The sequence below is a fragment of the Lepisosteus platostomus genome, chromosome 2 (genome assembly GCF_059453375.1).
Source record: "Lepisosteus platostomus isolate fLepPlt1 chromosome 2, fLepPlt1.hap1, whole genome shotgun sequence".
In the NCBI taxonomy this organism is placed as follows: Eukaryota; Metazoa; Chordata; class Actinopteri; order Semionotiformes; family Lepisosteidae; genus Lepisosteus; species Lepisosteus platostomus.
Genome location: NC_142612.1, coordinates 8,069,608 through 8,086,198, shown reverse-complemented (window position 1 = coordinate 8,086,198; position 16,591 = coordinate 8,069,608). Strand labels below are relative to the sequence as shown.

General features: G+C 36.2%; 2 protein-coding genes across 7 annotated transcripts; one reads left to right on the top strand and one right to left on the bottom strand.

Annotated features, from left to right (window-relative positions):
* Positions 1 to 227: 227 nt before the first annotated feature.
* On the bottom strand, positions 228 to 5,461 carry c9h13orf42 (chromosome 9 C13orf42 homolog). Its single transcript, XM_088648792.1, has 3 exons — positions 4,562 to 5,461; positions 4,102 to 4,246; positions 228 to 1,775 (listed from the first exon to the last, which is right to left on the bottom strand). The coding sequence occupies exons 1-3, from the start codon at positions 4,970 to 4,972 to the stop codon at positions 1,534 to 1,536; spliced, it is 798 nt and encodes a 265-aa protein (XP_088504918.1). The 5' UTR covers positions 4,973 to 5,461; the 3' UTR covers positions 228 to 1,533.
* Positions 5,462 to 6,763: 1,302 nt separating this feature from the next.
* Positions 6,764 to 11,801, top strand: LOC148675839 (TLR adapter interacting with SLC15A4 on the lysosome). 6 transcript variants are annotated; one of them, XM_088648763.1, is made up of 4 exons: positions 6,764 to 6,841; positions 8,487 to 8,578; positions 9,601 to 9,747; positions 10,760 to 11,801. In XM_088648763.1, the coding sequence occupies exon 4, from the start codon at positions 10,762 to 10,764 to the stop codon at positions 11,653 to 11,655; it is 894 nt and encodes a 297-aa protein (XP_088504889.1). In that variant the 5' UTR covers positions 6,764 to 6,841; positions 8,487 to 8,578; positions 9,601 to 9,747; positions 10,760 to 10,761; the 3' UTR covers positions 11,656 to 11,801. The 6 variants fall into 6 exon arrangements, with proteins under 6 accessions (XP_088504889.1, XP_088504864.1, XP_088504880.1 ...); XM_088648738.1 differs by having other exon boundaries at positions 9,553 to 9,747; XM_088648754.1 differs by having other exon boundaries at positions 9,531 to 9,747.
* The last annotated feature ends 4,790 nt before the right edge of the window (positions 11,802 to 16,591 follow it).

The window sequence follows — 16,591 nt, the reverse complement described above, 5'->3', positions numbered from 1 at the left end:
CTTTTCAGCATGGAATAGACCTTTTACTTGTTCCAATTAGTGGCACATGTTATTTGTGTCCCAGTGGAACAGAAATTGCTTTGTTTATACATAACCAAATACCCCAAAGATAATGAAAACTTTAATACTTTAAACGACAGCACATTTACAATATTCTGCATATTCTAAGGGAACTAAAGTGGTCACAAAGTGTTAATAATTAAAAAATAAAACAGCACGTACTAATATTTGACAAACAACTTTATATCATATCACTTTATAACATACAAAGACGTTCTATGTTCTGTCGTTGTCTTAATTCACATAAAATGAGATACCATCTAGTGGTCTTAATCATGCATCCAATATATAGTAAAAAGAATTTGTGTTCCACTTAAATCACTTTGAAAAAAAATGTATTCAATGAGATTTTGTTTACTGCTTATGATTTCCACATGAATTACAGTTATATGAAACTATTTTTTAAAAATATATATTTTCATGTAATTGATTTGAGACATAGTTATCCTGGAACATAAACCAGTGAGCTTCATCCTGCCAAACGGAGCTCACTTACTATGTTTGAATATTTTTTGGCTTAGCACTTTTTCCTGTTAGCCATAACAAAGATGTAGGACGTGTGACAATGTTCCTGACAAATGAATAAACAACATCAAAGAACATTCATTTTATTTTATGGCTCCAAGTTAACTCATAGTTCAAACAATTTGTGATGGGAAAACTGTTATTGGGAATGGCTGCGAGTCTGACTAATGTCTGAAGCTGACAACTGAAAAAATGTTTCCAGAAAGTGCACGTACTTGTAAGGAAGCTTTATATGCCCCTGAAATAGATATCTCTGAACGTAACTATGTTGTGCATTATTCATGAGAAACTAAGGAACAGTGTATCTCCCATTAGTTGGCCAGGAAACAGAACTGTTCTGTATATTCCTTTATTTTTGGTTAGAATTCTGAGGGGTTAGTCGACTGGAAGTCAATAAAATAGGTCAATAGTAATGATCACATTCAGAGATAATTAACACTGTGAGCTTCCACAGATTCCTTTATCAATTACAACTATTTGATCTAGAGGTATTTATTACCATTTTTAATGGTCTTGTTAATTCCACATAAATACTTTTCTTGAGGGACTATTATTTCTGTTATGTACAGTATATGCAATATTATAACATAACATTGAAAAATGTGAACATTTCTTCTGAATAAACCTGAATTTCAGTGACATAACTATGGGAGTCCATTCATATGGGAACATACAGTATAATCCACCTTTGAAGCACAAACCTGATTTTTGCATTTTTGTAGATGAACATTTATTGGTTTTAAAGGATATCAAAATTGATTACTTTTCTCTTAAACTGCTTTTTCAGTGTTGTGTAGTGACAGATCAATGGCTGTAAATTTTGAGCTTTCTGTTTGACATGGCCAAGCTGTCTTATCCTGCCAACAAACAAACAACAACAAATCCTAGATTTTAATAGATTAAAAAACTAATTTAAAAGGAAAGATGAATTTTGGATTAAATGTGAGGTCACTCATTTTTATTCTTCAGTTTTGGTTTGAATCGTAGTGTTTGAAAGGCACTTTCTACAACTTTGGGTAAATGTATCGGGTTTCTCTGCAGCTTTTTTTGGCTACTGACTGTTCCATTCTCATTACTCCTTTGAGATTTCCTGCTGGACTTCTTCAGCTTTGCCTCGTCCATGGAGAACCGCCTGGGATCCCTTAGCATCCAGTTAGAGTGCAAGTCGTGGTCACTGGTACTGGTGGCAACTAGGAGGAGAACATGGTGCAGAAGGAAATACTGCATGAAATGACTAGCATTCAGCTTTTAAACAGAACATATAAATTACTTTTACACTTAACTGATTAAAGAGTTGACTTACATTACTCATTCTTACTCTTCACATGCCTCTAGAGCACTGCCTCTTTGTCTGCCTGACTTTGCTGGTTAGCTAGTTCTCCTCTTTGTCACTTTACACCACTTACTCCTGCATGCCTTACTGAACTGGTATCACACATGAAACCCACTTCCTGTTTGTTCGACTCCATTCCCTTTGTCTAGTTTAGCTCCCCGGCTTTTGTCCTGTGGAGCTTAACATTATAAATGACCTCCTAGGCTCTGGCCTACTTCCAGCAAATTTTAGAACTGCTGTGGTCATTCTAGTCTTTAAAACTGGTTTGGAACAACTCAGATAGTTTTAGGCCCATCTCTGACTTTATATAAGAACATGTTAAGGTGCAGCTAGTCATTTCACTCTCAATTAACGTTGCAAACCCTTTCAATATGAATTTAGACAAGGACACAGCACTGAAACTGCACTTGTTAACGTCACGGATGCTCTCCTAATGGCATGCTTCGGTAGCACAATCTGACTTTTCTTAGAACTCAGCGCTGCTTTAAATATTGCATACCATAACATTTTACTTACTCAGCTGTAGAGTTTGTTTTGTGTCTCCATTACTGTAACTGTAAGTGCCTGTAACCACTTTAAATGTTGCCTCAGTGAGTTTCAATATTTTATTTGTTTGGTACATTTAATTCTTAGGTTGGATTGGTTACACAGGGCTCAATACTTGACCCCCATGGAATTCAATATTTACATATTTTTTCTCTTGGTGAGATACTAAAATTAAAGGGTCTGAATTAAAATTTCTATGCAGATGATATTGAAACATATATTAAACCTCACTCCAAGATAGGTGTTTCATTATCTGATTGTATTATATTATAATATTGTTTCAAAATTAACAATGATAAAGGACGTTTAGGACTGTGATTAAACATAAATATTCCTTACAAAATGTCATAAAGTTCTGAAAGTAATTTCAACAAACATTACAGACAATTAGGAACACTTTACAATTTGACATCCCCCTAATTAGGAACATAATACAGTCTAATCAACAATATCCAGTTATAACAGATTAGATGACATCCTAATCTCACTTCTGTTTGCCTACATATATAAATCTCGCACCCAGGATTTCCTTTGGTCTATCTCTCTCATATCCCTCTGCCTCCCCATCTGCACCCCTGCAGCAAATTCCCTGGCCCAATCCACACAGTAGTGAGGGCTTTGGGCAATGTATCCAGCCTTGTATAGGCTGCTATTCCCTTGGCTAGCTGAGCCTCGCCAAATATTTTTTACATATTGATCTCTCTCTTGCCTTCATTAGGATGTAACTGAATTTCTGAAATATTATTCTAGCCTTAAAATACAACATGAGAGAACACACAACAGCCTTTAAGGAATGCTAGTTAAAGTTCACATCTGGAGAAAAGGCTCACTGGGGCCGTGCACACACTTGCTGACTACTTCACAGCTGGCTGGAGACAGGTCAGTGAGAGTTCAGATGAGATACAAATCATTTCAAATTTAAATGACAGAAAAGGGGGTCAAGGCTGTTTTCAATCAGATTGAAAATCACCGAAGACTATACATGTATTTTGTCCTTATATGTGATACATCTTCCAGGCATTTCAAATTGGGCAACATTACTTTTTTCATAGAAGATATTTATTTTGTTACTTTAAATTACTGTGTTTATGTTATGTATTCCTCTGGAAACACTTTCCAATAGTAAGAGCACTTTACACAGATACTCATCACATTCACACACACACACACACACACACACACACACACACACACACACACACACACAAATCGTCTGTCTGTTTGCACACAATGCAATCATCACAGATTGGGTCCTTTTAAGAAAACATTACAATTTCAGGAGTCAAAAGTTTGGTAACAACAAAGAAAACAATATTTTAATTTTCCTGGGGATTCTTCAGAATAATACCAGATGAATAAATGCATTTGCTTGTGAAATTATTCCACGTAAGGAACAGTGAAGAGGCAATCAAAGTCAAAGTTTTATCAAGATGGATATAATAGAAGGGTAAACTAGTTTTACTTCACAGTGTTTTGGTGGTGAATATCAAATTAAGGGAAGGGTATATTGGGATATTTCTGTCCTACCATTTGAGAAGGAAAAGGCACAAAACAACAGCAATAACAACAACAACACCACAAACCTAGATAATCACAAAAAAGAGTTTATATCAGAGTGGTCATATTTAGACACCTACCAATGAAGTCAACATCTGCATGTCCATCATCTGTATATGGTCTACTCTTCTTTTCTGAGTCATAACTGGCAATGACCGCATCAAAATACTCAAGAGTGTTGACTTCGTCAGGAACAGGGGGCGCCTTAGCTTTTGTTTTCGTTGTCTGAGAATCACAATACAGTGAAAAGAGTGAGATAGGAGATTGTTAAAAAAAAATCAACGAATGCTTAATTTTGTCGACTCAAAATTTCTTTAGGAAAAGACATCCAGGTTTCAGCTGAGACCACAACTGAGATTCTCATCTGGCTATGTTAATGTGCAGTATATGCGAACTTCTCCTGTGGTCTGTTTCGGTAACTGATATACAGTATAACCCAAACTGCTGGGGCAGTACCGGCGGCATTAAAAACATTAAGAGTCAAAAACTAATGCAATGAAATAACAATTACAGTACCACGTGGATATTTCAGCAGATTACCTTCTTTTCTTTCTTAGGGGATGGCGAAGAAGCCGACTTTGCCTCTGTAGACGCCGAGGAATGGTTTGCTTTGTTGACGTTGCTTTTCAAATTGTTGACGCTTTTGAGGTACTGTCTCCTCAAAGCCATTAAATCCTCCAGATACTGAAGGCAGTCCTGAGTCCTAGAGTATAACCAGACCCGGTCCTCTTGTTTATAGTAGTAAAGTGCGGTCGACTCAATACTTATGGAGCTTTTACTCCTTTTTAAAGAAGAGTCGGTCGTCTTCTGACGACTGTCTCCCACGATGAGCATCGAGGTGCTCCGCACCAACTTCACCGTACACGCTTTATGATAGAGGTCCGACTGGCAGCCATCCTTGCTTCTTTGTCCGTGGTTGGGACGGAAAACGGCGTTTATTTTCTTAAACATAGAGCCTTACCGTCAGGCGAGCTCACAGCCAACTCGTTATGTTTGGAAAAACACATTCACGGCGATATCTCGATATTTTCTAATTTCGCCCAGCGAAATTAACAAACAAAAATTACGCGGATTTCCAAAAGCAGTATTTTTACATGCTTGTATTCTATTGGGTCTGTTCCTTTAAAGTATAGAAATACTTAAGACAATCAAATGCAACAACAGGAGTAGTAACAACAACAGTGGTTTTCAAAATTTAGCCCAGGCTGTAGTACTACTTCTTTGGCCTTGTGGAATTTCGCAGGTCCTTGTCCATGGTCCTGAAATACTGTTAGCGCGGGAAATAAAACGCACTTTAAATAAATAGCTAATTTACAACGACAAACAACGTCGGTTTATCCGACGTCCTCAGCAGCAGTTTTCCAAGTTTAAGCATAATGATCGCCACAGGAGCTCCTGGAAGTGTTCTCCTACATGTTGTAGTGTGCCATGGCAACAGTCCCCGAAATACTATCTGGCACAGCGTCATTATTATTGAAGAAGAACGAGGCTCGGGTGTCCTTGTCAAAGTCTAACAGATACAAACTCCCTGTAAAATTATTAAGAGCACAAAACACCATCCGTTAGTGTCTGTATCACTAAATCTGCTTGTGTCTATAATTAGTAAAAAAATAAATGAACAACAAATTAAAATTTCTCTTACTGCCAGGGCGTTCTTCTTTGGTAATGCTGTTCATCTAGTGTGGATGTTCCCAGCCTTTATTGTTATAATTTCCCACTAGTGTGAAGACAACTCAGATGGTTCAGATGTATCCTGAATTTTATAAAGCTCTTGGTATCTTACAGCTAATCCTGGTCATCTCTGGGACTACCCCATTAGATAAACATGTACTTTTTTATATACATCTGTTAAGGAGCTGTGAGAAACCTTAGAAATCACTCATATAATAAAATGCTATAAAAATACATAAATAATGTGTACAGTAGCTGATTACAAACTGTTTTTTTATAAGAAACTGTGTTTATAACATAATCAAAGTGCCCTAACATATTCCATGATTCTACTTTGTTCCAAATTGTTTAAGTGATAAATACGAGTAGTGCAAGTTAAAGTTTTCTAAGCAAATAAATAATTGAAAAACTTTACAGCGAGAAGTGTAAATGTCAGCTTTTTCCTTCATAGTGGATTTGATTAGAGTTATGAAAGCTGTATCAGTCAAGAAGATTAGAGTTTCTCAGTGATATGCATTTGACTTTAGTTGTCTTTTAAATATTTTCCAAAATAACCAAAAAGGTTGTTATAAACCTATAGTGTCCATGTCTATAGTGTATTTGTAGCATTTTCCACTAGTGTGAAAACAACTCAGATGGTTCAGATGCATACTGATACTTTCCTATATGGAAAAGCTTGAGGTAATGCCTGTTAAAAACACGATGCCTGGTACTATAAAAATAGTGCAGTGATACTTTAAGAGACTGAGACTTAAAAAATAGGCTTACTTAAAATGAATAGAAGAAGAGTGGAAAAAAACACATTTGAAGAGGAAATGAAAGCTACAACTTAGGAAATTAAAGATGAATTCAAATGAAACCGTGGCAGGCTGGTCTTAACAAGCAGACCGGCCGCTTGAGGCCTTTAATGCCTCTATTATTTGTAAATAGACACAGCAGGTGATAATTAGTTAATTAATGAGATTATTGGTGGTGGTTCAATTCTCATTAATTCTCAATTAAGTCCAGATTCTCACATGTGGAGTAATTAGTAATGTTTTGAGATAATAAAGTGCTTCCACAGTTTAAAGTAGCAGTCTAGAGGAGTTTGGTTGGAAAATTGGGAGGGCTGCTGCAGTTAAATCTCTTGCATGCACTTTGATGTCAATTGTGAGTTTTAATGTGTATTTAACCTTTTCTTGTAACTAAGAGTGGGTCCAACTGCAGGGACACTTTCTTAGTGCGATAATTTTTCATGGGAATCTTCATGTTACTTTCAGTCTGTTCTGTGTTATTTCTGTACTTCTGAATTTGTAAACCTTTGCTTTTGCTATAAACTACCATTGCTGAATCGGGAAGCGTTTGTTCCAGTATCTATAGATTTTCAGGTATATGTTTCCCAGTTTTAAAATCTGATTTATTTGCCATTTAGTTTTTAATTACATAAACAATTGGGTGCTGATTTGCAGTATGGTTTGGCCTGAAAGGCATTCTTTAATGGATACACTTCTCAGACCACAGGTAATTTTTTGTGAGATCCCATTTTATTCACTGCTTTTCATTCCTAGCAAAGGAATTGTTTGCTGACAAATGGCTTTCCAATCATTCATCCATTTTCAAACCGCTTTATCCAATCTAGGGTCACAAGAGGGCTGAAGTCAAAATCAAGCTAAAGAGGTTTCTGTTGCTCATCAATACTTTATACCATGTATATAGTCGGCCTTTATTCTGCCGGATTTGTCTACACAAACAAAACTGAAGATTGTTCTAAATTCTCTTATGTAAAGAGCATTCACTTGAAATTAAACTACATACAAACTTTCTACCTTTCAGCTGTTCCATGTGGTTCCTGGAGCCCAGTGCTCAAATATGAGGACTTGCTGTATATTTCCAGATTAGTTGAGTTCATAATTGTATCTCTTGTAGTGCTATTTTTTGCTTCTTTCTACTTCTGAAAATGAATGTTACTGTTCACAATGTTTTTGCTAATGTTTAGCCCATGCCTACACAACTACTACAACTAGTGTAAAGTATGTTAAACTATTAAAATGTAAAACTAATATTGTAATTTTAGCAAACTTTTACCTAGCAGAAATGTCAGTCCATACCACATTCTACTTCACTCTAAACCACAGCTAACACAAAACACAGAAGCTTAAGGTAATTCTACATTTGGGAAAGCTATTAAAATATACTTTTAATTTTATTGACTGTCCACATTACATATTGATCATCTAGCTCAAAGCTTTTTTTCTGCCATAAACTTTTATGTAAACCAGTCCCATTTTAACCCTTACCATGGCCCACACTGAAATGTCATATAATGTCTAAAATGGAACTCAAACTACATAAATAAAAGGTGCATGTTAAAATTTAGACTGCATAGGATTAACACAGGCTCTTACCAGACATAAATCTCACTCTATTTTAAATGATACTATAAACCAAAAGACAACCAGGCACTAAAATGAAAGGATGATCAGGAAAACTGTACACATACTCCTTTCGTATCATAGAAAACATGATATTTGTAATCCAAACGATAGTCCTGCATAGATTTAACCTATAGTAAAACTTTTTATAATTTCAGAGGTAGCCAACACCGAGTGAGTGACGTTATAGACTGTTTTGTTGTTTTATTTACAGTATATTGACCGACGGACTCCACCCCTGAAGAAGGCTTCACAGCTGAAATGTTGTTTCTTTTTTTTCTCTTTTCAGCATGGAATAAACCTTTACTTGTTCCTTTGCAGCCTACACATGCTGATGCAGCTGCCTACTTGAACTACTATTGACTGACTGTTTTCTATTTCAGAAAACAAAAGTAAATTCACTTCAGAGGGGATTTTCTCTCAAGGATTTTTAAAATCAATACTTGAAGTATTTGGAGTGGGCACACTACGCAAAGTAAGAAAACTAATTTCATTCAGATGTCCATCCTGTGGCAGAGCTTGGCTGTATTATTTATTATATGCGTTGTTGATGTTAGCAAAAAATAAATGCACACTTTCCTTGGGATCACAACCTACATTGTTTTTTATGACATGGACATTGTCAGTGTTTCTTTTATTTTAAATATGTTGTTTAGTGTGTGAAAATGTAAAGATAGTGGTAAAGGTGTGCATACACAATTCTATATTTACAAGAAAATCCAAGACATCTGCCTTTCTGTTCTGTTTTTTTCCAATTCCATTCTTTGATGAGCATTAATCATGGGCTTGCATATCAATAATTCCAAAAGAATTTAATCTGTTGTCATTTCATTTTCTTTGCTCTTAGAGCACCAAAAATAACCAAAGTGTCTTCACTGCAAATATACAGTAATGCCAGATATAGCTTAGATTATCTTGAACAAACATTCGTTTCATTTGTGTCATTTGAGTGTGGCAAACTAAGAGAAACTACACAGAAATAAAACCTTAAACACTTCCCTGACTCGACAAACAGAAGTGAAACAGCATCGTGGATCTGTACAATATAAAGGAGTAACTAACTTTAAATTAACATTACTCTTAAGAATTTATTATGGGTTGTGATCAAAATACCATAGACCTATATAAATATTATTTACTATTATATACTAAATATAATATAATAAGAGTTCAGAGTTAGATTACATCATTTTCTTTAATGTTTTGTGAGTTAATAAAACAGGCTGTACCTTGCTTGTCTTATTATGAAGAATTTATTTCTCTCAGAAACCCATAAAACCCATAAAGCTGTTTAAAACAGCACTGAAACTGTAACATTGTGCACAACCCTAAGACGTTTCCTACTTCTCAATTATAAATGATTAATTGAATGTTCAACTGCTGCTTTAGCTAAAAGATGAGGAAGGATTGTTTTGTGGTTTTTTCAGTTTTGTTTCACTCTGAAAACAGTTAGACCACTGGTATTTCTCAACAACAGACTTCTTCTCTTCCTTTGAGCACTGGCACAGATGTTTGAGGACAGAACTCACACCTGAAATAGTACATTGCTCAATTCCAACCAGCCAGAGATTCAGAAGCTCCTTTTTCAATAACGCGAACCTGAAGATATTGCATCTTGGATCATTACTGAGCTTGACATTTCAGGTGAGAAATCTAGTAATAAGTAGCTTTTATTTTTAATATGCGCTTATAGAAATCATTATTACATCTGAAAGAAACTCACTTTGAAAGAAAAGAAGATGATAGAGTAAATAAGGGTAGGAAAAAAATGGAAAAGACTAGATATCCCTAGGTTTGCTTAAGTAATTTGTGATCTTAATAAAAAATCTGAAATGGCTTAATATTTTAATTAAGTAGTGTCAATATGCAGGTGACTTGAAAGCCTCTTTTATGTCAGATACTCAAGACCTTATATCTGTGGAATGGTACCAAAGAAATATAGGAACATGTTCAAAGCATTTTCTTCTGTAAAATTCCCATTTTCTAAATCATTGGGCTATAAAAGCTAGCTCTGGTTAGAAGACAAAAATATAAAAGTTTAAATCTTCAGTTTCTTCTTTGTATACCATAACATTTTCTCCCTGCAAGAATATACTAGAATTTACATTTGTAAACTGGGAAAAACACTTCCAAAGCTTTTAAGAATTACATAACTTGTATTAAATGTGTATTGCACTTGAGGTTAAATCATATCCACACAGCTCATTGCTTTTGCAAGTTGACTAATACTACTCATTAGACTCAAATGTTTCTTTAAATGTAAAACACATATTAATCAATTTTTTTTGACAAAGAACACATTTAGTTTTAGTTCAGTTAGTAACAACATTAATTGCATTTGGGCTTATGAGGTATCTTGTTGATATGTTTTAGCATTTGCGATTTTGTCTTGTATGTAATCTTCTGATACAAAGTGAGAATAGAGGATTCACAACATACAGGTGTAGCAAAGAATAAGCTTTGGATTTAAAAGTGAAAAATGAGTAATTGTTGAATGTAATATTATAATTGTTGCTTATTTCTGGCTGAAGCACATCTTGTTTTTATTTGTATTTATTTTCCACTTTTCTCTGCAGCTTGTACATAGTGCTCCCATTGCAAATGTTACACTAACACTGTGCATAGTCTTACTCTTGCTTGTTTTTCCATCTTGCAGGGATGTTATGTGAGAGTTTTCTCTGGGCCATTCCCTATGGCAATGATGGTGACAGGGATAACCAGATGCCTAGTAAATTCGAGGAAGTGGAAAATTATGCGCTTTCTAGTGTTACATCAGTCATCAACCTTACATCAAATTCCCCAGAGACTGAGCTTCCAAACAAGCCCAGTAAGAGCAAGAGCATGGGACGCTTCATTAAAAAGGAGTCATCTCGGAACAAAAGCCAGTCCAAGAAGAGTGAGGTCCAGCAGTGCAGTAGGCAGATATCACCTGTGGTTCATATCCCACGACAAGTGATGTCCAGCAAAGAAGCCTACCTGGTTCCTTCATCCTGCAAGAGCATCTGCAAAGATTACAATGACCTGCAAATCGCAGGCGACCAGGTAATGCCCCTCAGTTCCAGCACTGTCAGCTTCACACTGGACAGTAGTGTGGAGTTTGCAGAAGGCCCCTTTCTTCAGTCTTGTGAGATTCCTCCTGCTATGGAGACCCCCAGACCCTCGCTGGAGTACGTTCGAAAGCCCATCAAGGCTGACTCCTCCTGCTGGAGAGTTGAAAGTGTGAAGGAGAAGAGTTTTCTCCACCACTCCCGTCCTCTCTCCAACGCCATGCTCAATGAATACCTAGAGCAGAAGATCATGGACCTCTATAAACAGTACATGGTGGACAGCATGCTCACCAGCAATTCTCCCACTACCATCCTTGCCTCAGAGCTCATTCTCACCAACGTAGACCAGATAACCCAGCAGATCTCCCGGGAACAAAACATGGAGGCTGCGAAGGCCAAGGACATGGTCATCAGCTGCCTGCTGAGGGTGGCCAGTGGCATACAGTCAAGTGAACTCAGCACTCCTCAGTTACAGATATCAAGTGAACGTAGCATCAACCGTTAGAAAATGATTTCTGCCATTTTGGTTGTTTTCAACACAAGCTGTCTGATCACGGAGCTTTCTTGAAGAATTCTCCTACAAATGTGTACTTTAACTTGTAATTCTGCTTTGTTTCATCTCATTTAATCCATTATCTTGTACATTCCAAATTGTCAAGTGTCAGATTGCACTGTAAAACATATTTTTCAGTTCAAAAAAGCATATGAATTTGGTTGAATTTGTTGGAACATTTGTCAGCAAACTCTAAGTTTGCAATATTTGAATGTGTAATAATACAGTAGAATTTAGAAGTTAAAGTTTGTACAAATAAATCTGAATTTGTAAAAGAAATAGTCCCTTAGGTTAACTAACGACTGTTAAAGAATTGAATGTAAAGACCGCAGGAGTTAGATGGTGTATGGCATGCTTGTAAATCTATAATAAGTAAAACAAAAACAAAACTACTAAGTTGTGAAATAAGCACTGATCAGAAAGAGGTAGTGATGTAATGGCACTAGAAGGAAAACAGGAGTAAAAATTGATTTATAGGTTAATTTTTTAAGGGGCTTCTCAAGGTGTGACACTGAAAGAGACTCTCAAGTCTGACACTCTTAGGCAAAGCATAACAAAAATCAGAGGATTTCTTGCTACTCAGAAATAGTGAATCAGCAATCAGATAATTAAACAGTGCTGTGGAGGGCTCAGTGGGTTAGAGGGATCACTGTGAGTTGAAACCAAACAAATATGCTAGCATCTGGTGCTGACAAATATTCTGGTACCCAGGAGATAGAGTACTTTAGGAGTCTGCAATAAGTGGGATATTCACAGAAATCATGAAAGACCACGAAACGTTTTAGGCAATGTTTAAGTTCTGGGTTAAACAAAAGCACCAAACACACAGCACACACAATCTACCAACAGAGGAAACAATTTGGAAAGACACAGGAGTCTGTTTTACTTTTCCATTTTTAAAAATTTTTAACAAACTTGAAAACGTGGTTCTCCTAGTTGGAAAAAACAAAGTCTGACGTTTCTAAAAAAAAAAAAACAAGATTGTGACATAATGGCTGCAGAGGCTCAGAAATAATTACTTTGCAATCCCAAGGTGTTGGAACAGCTCTTCTTCCCCTTAACATCTGGGTAAATTAGAGACATAATTGTAATTGGACCCTGGACACCAGTTATACTGTACCTTCAGGAGATTCAACCTCAAATGCTCTATACCTTTATACTTGGGCAGACAGCATGAATGAGTCCCCAGATAGCTAATTGTTCCATGGGATGAAAAAAGATTCTGCCCGAACTCCCTACACATGTTTTCAAAACACTAGCAACTCATAAACCACTTTCCAACTGATATGGAGGTTTCTGGCCCAATTTCATAGACAACACAACAGAAGGAAGACAGTTCAAAATGAGTTTTCAAAAACTCAATCTCCTTCTCTCAACTCTAACCACCCACGGCCTCGTTTCCACTTAACAATACGCTGATTTGAAGACCTTAAACAATACTAAACTTTCATCTATCAGTTTCCATAGGCTCCATTTGAAAGCAGGCTATGACCCATCATGATATGTTGAGTTTGGATGTACCCAAAGGACAATCTAGACGCTGCACATAGAGAGGAGTGTAGGTGTTATTTTTTCACTCTAGTCAATGTTAACAAAATGAAAGTTTGATAATAACAAAAATGTTTGGGTTTTTTTTAAATCTAAGACAAATTATTTTTGACAGTTTACAAAATAAATATAAAAAAAAACAAAAAAGTAAAAAAAAAACAAGAAACTCAAGAAATTCTTAGTGGAATTACATTGCGTTCAGCGAAGCACCTCAAACAAAAAAAAAAAACAACCTATAATATCCCTGAGTGTGAAATGTAAGAATAAAAAAGCACTTTGAGATTATTTGGGATGAGAAGTGTTATAAATGTGACCAATTCTTATACCTATTAGATGTTTGTGCTGGAATGTGTGCCAAAGACAAACACAGAGGAGTCAACATAATCATTGTTAAATTTCCATTAAATAAAAAGAGAAAGTCAAATTACTGTGCTGGCCTCCTCTAAATGTTGGGATTTGTTAACAGCTTGTAATGGCTCGATGATGTGTGATATCCATACTAATAAGACAATCCACAGGTTAATCAAAGGTTACCAAGCAGTGACTCACTTTTTATGAGGAGGCTGGTAACATCCTGATCATTAATGGCCACTTATAGAGCTGTTAAAATCCAGAGCATGTTTTATGAATCTAAGCATATGTCTCAATTACATGACATTTTCTGCAATGAAAACCTCTTCTCGTGTTTTGCATTAATTTCCACAAATCTCTGGAGTGCTCATTCTTGTGTGTCAAGGCCTGTGCAATACAAAGGCAATAGGGATTAAAAAAAAAAAAACATCGCTAATGATTTTCAGTGCCAGCGCTCTTTTCCCTTTGGGAATTTCAGTAGTGCTGAGACTATGTGCTTAAATCAGAAAAAACAATTCTGTCTGTGCAGACCATGCAGACCCGAGAACTGTTCACTGAGACCTGTGTTTTGTTGAAATAGCTGATGTAAAGATGGAAACTATACCGACTGTAATATGTAGATCCTGCAGCTCTCTCTACATATCAGAGCAGAATAGGTGCAAAATTATACAGAAAGCTGTATCAAGCAAAATAGGAGATTTATGATGAGTGGGAACCACAATTACAACCAATGTTTATGCTAGGTTGCACAGGAAATCACTTTTATGTATTTATTTTAGAAACTGTTCTGCCCTTTCTTCACAATGCTGAAGTAACACGGAGAACACACTGTTCATGTGACAAGGTTTCTTTGTACTATTAAATTCATTTATGCATTGAAAAGCTGCATACATTTACTCCTATTTGATTAATAAATATGTCCACTTCACAGATAATAAACAATTTTATAAACAGAATACAATTGAGTGAATTAAGGTTTTTAAAATTGTGACTTACAACCTTCTTTGGATGCCAGTATAAGATGTTGGACTAACAAAATTAGCAACAAAGGTCTTTAAAGCTCTAGATGTTTTGTGTTTAATAAAAGAAAAGATGCTTCAACCTATAAAGAAGGTTCTTCTTAGAGAGACTTTCAGTTTTACCAAAGAGAGGAAACAAGCAAATTATAAAGAAACATTAGCCATATTTTATTTTCTCAAAGGATGTGATATTTTCATAATACTGTATACAACGAGTTTCTAACATATATAACATGATTTGAAAGTCAGTAATGCTAGTCAACACACACTAATTTATGCACAGCTGCAGATCTGTTGGGTCTGTACTTTTCTATCCCTTATCTCAGTTCCTCTATTTGAATTTTTTTTAGAAAAGGGGAAATTACCAAAGGACAGGCTTTTAACATAGATTTCTGTATTTCAAAAGGAAAGGGATGCTATTTGCTAACAGCATTTTGAAATTGAATTGAACATATGTGGTACCACTAATAAGACAAATTTAAGGTTAACATTGTAAACTCATTTGAGGGTCTTTACAGACTAATTTCTATTAAATGTAATTGGGTTGGATGCAGTAACAATTAGGAAATCTGTACTCTAGGGGACTTTGCATTGTCTTAAACTAGAGAAGAAATTACCCTAATCATCTGGCATAATGTTGATTCCTGCAGCACAGAATAAATTGACAACAAAGCAGCTGCAGTCTTTTAATGAACCTGTACACTTGACGTTGTGCTTCTTCATATGATCTTTATGGCTTTGTTATTATAACAAATGACAGAAAAAGAGCATCTTTGAATTACAATGGTGAAACCCAGGCATTGTAATCGTATTACAAGCTTCAGGCAGACCAGTTAGTTTTCTTAGTGTAACCACTTCGTAATATTTTTAAGTGCCCAATGAGTTGCCTTTTAGTCTGATCTCTCAGGGCTGTCTAATAGTGGACAATAGTATTGATGTGCAAGGAGGCACTTAAGTGAGTTGTATCAAGACACCCAATTCATAGAGAGGTGCACAGAGGCACACAGTATTCTCAGAAATGCTTGGCACACAGTACACAGGGGTACACTGAGGTGTACAAGGAACACTTAAGTTACACAGAGGCTTAGAATGGCATTGGGTTACAAATATGCACAGAACCACAGCATGGACCTACTGTACATGATGAGGAATGCAATACAGCCCTGGTCAACAGACAGAAGACTGTGGCATCCTCGCTTCTTGATTCTCTTAATTTTCTTTTAAAACCCCGGTAGAAGAAAAATACAGGCGGGAGAGAAAATGAGTTTAAAGAGCACCGAGTCTTAAGGAATAAGGAACAGAAAAAGTCGCCTGTTCTAATCGAAAGGAAAGTTTTGAAAAATAACTTTTTTTTAAAAAAGGAAAGTTATGCGAAGTAACTGCTCATCCCAAAATAAACACAAGAATGCAACAGAAAAAAAGGAAACGCCGACGTGAACTAGGAGAAAACCCCGTTTCGACTTCATGAAACACACGGCGGTGGGCAAAATTCAACCGCACACCATAAAGCCTGAAGCTAGTAAGCTAAACACAGAAATAAAATTAAGTTGAGGGAGGGACTACTGTAAAACTTGAGCCCGATAGAAGGGTAGCTGTAAAAAGAGCTGTTCGGTCAGATTTAAGAGTTTGAATGTACCAGAGACGCATCGATCTGCGGTTCCAGGGAACAGGCGACTCCGGCGATCACAGGGGTCATTTAGTGGTAGAAGTTGAAATTGAAAAAAAAAAAAGAAATATAAGATTCGGACTGCGCCTGAACCATCTCATAGTAAAGTCTACTTAGAGCAATCGCAGATCTAGCAGGGTGCCTGCTCCTCACCATATCTACCCGCTCATTATCCTATGAGGGCCCTTGAGTTGTGAAATCCTAATGGAGCTCTCAAGAAGAAAATATTATGAAGACAAAGTGAGGTTTGAAACAAATAAAACGTAGGGTTAGCGCTCTCTATCATTCTATGTGACAATAAACG

Coding starts and splice junctions, on each gene's coding strand:
- LOC148675839 (XM_088648763.1), top strand. CDS start 10,762: ATGTTATGTGAGAGTTTTCTCTGGGCCATTCCCTATGGCAATGATGGT.
- c9h13orf42 (XM_088648792.1), bottom strand. CDS start 4,972: ATGTTTAAGAAAATAAACGCCGTTTTCCGTCCCAACCACGGACAAAGA. Junction 4,247..4,561: donor CCCCTAAGAAAGAAAAGAAG/GTAATCTGCTGA, acceptor TGTGATTCTCAG/ACAACGAAAACAAAAGCTAA. Junction 1,776..4,101: donor TGCAGATGTTGACTTCATTG/GTAGGTGTCTAA, acceptor TTCTCCTCCTAG/TTGCCACCAGTACCAGTGAC.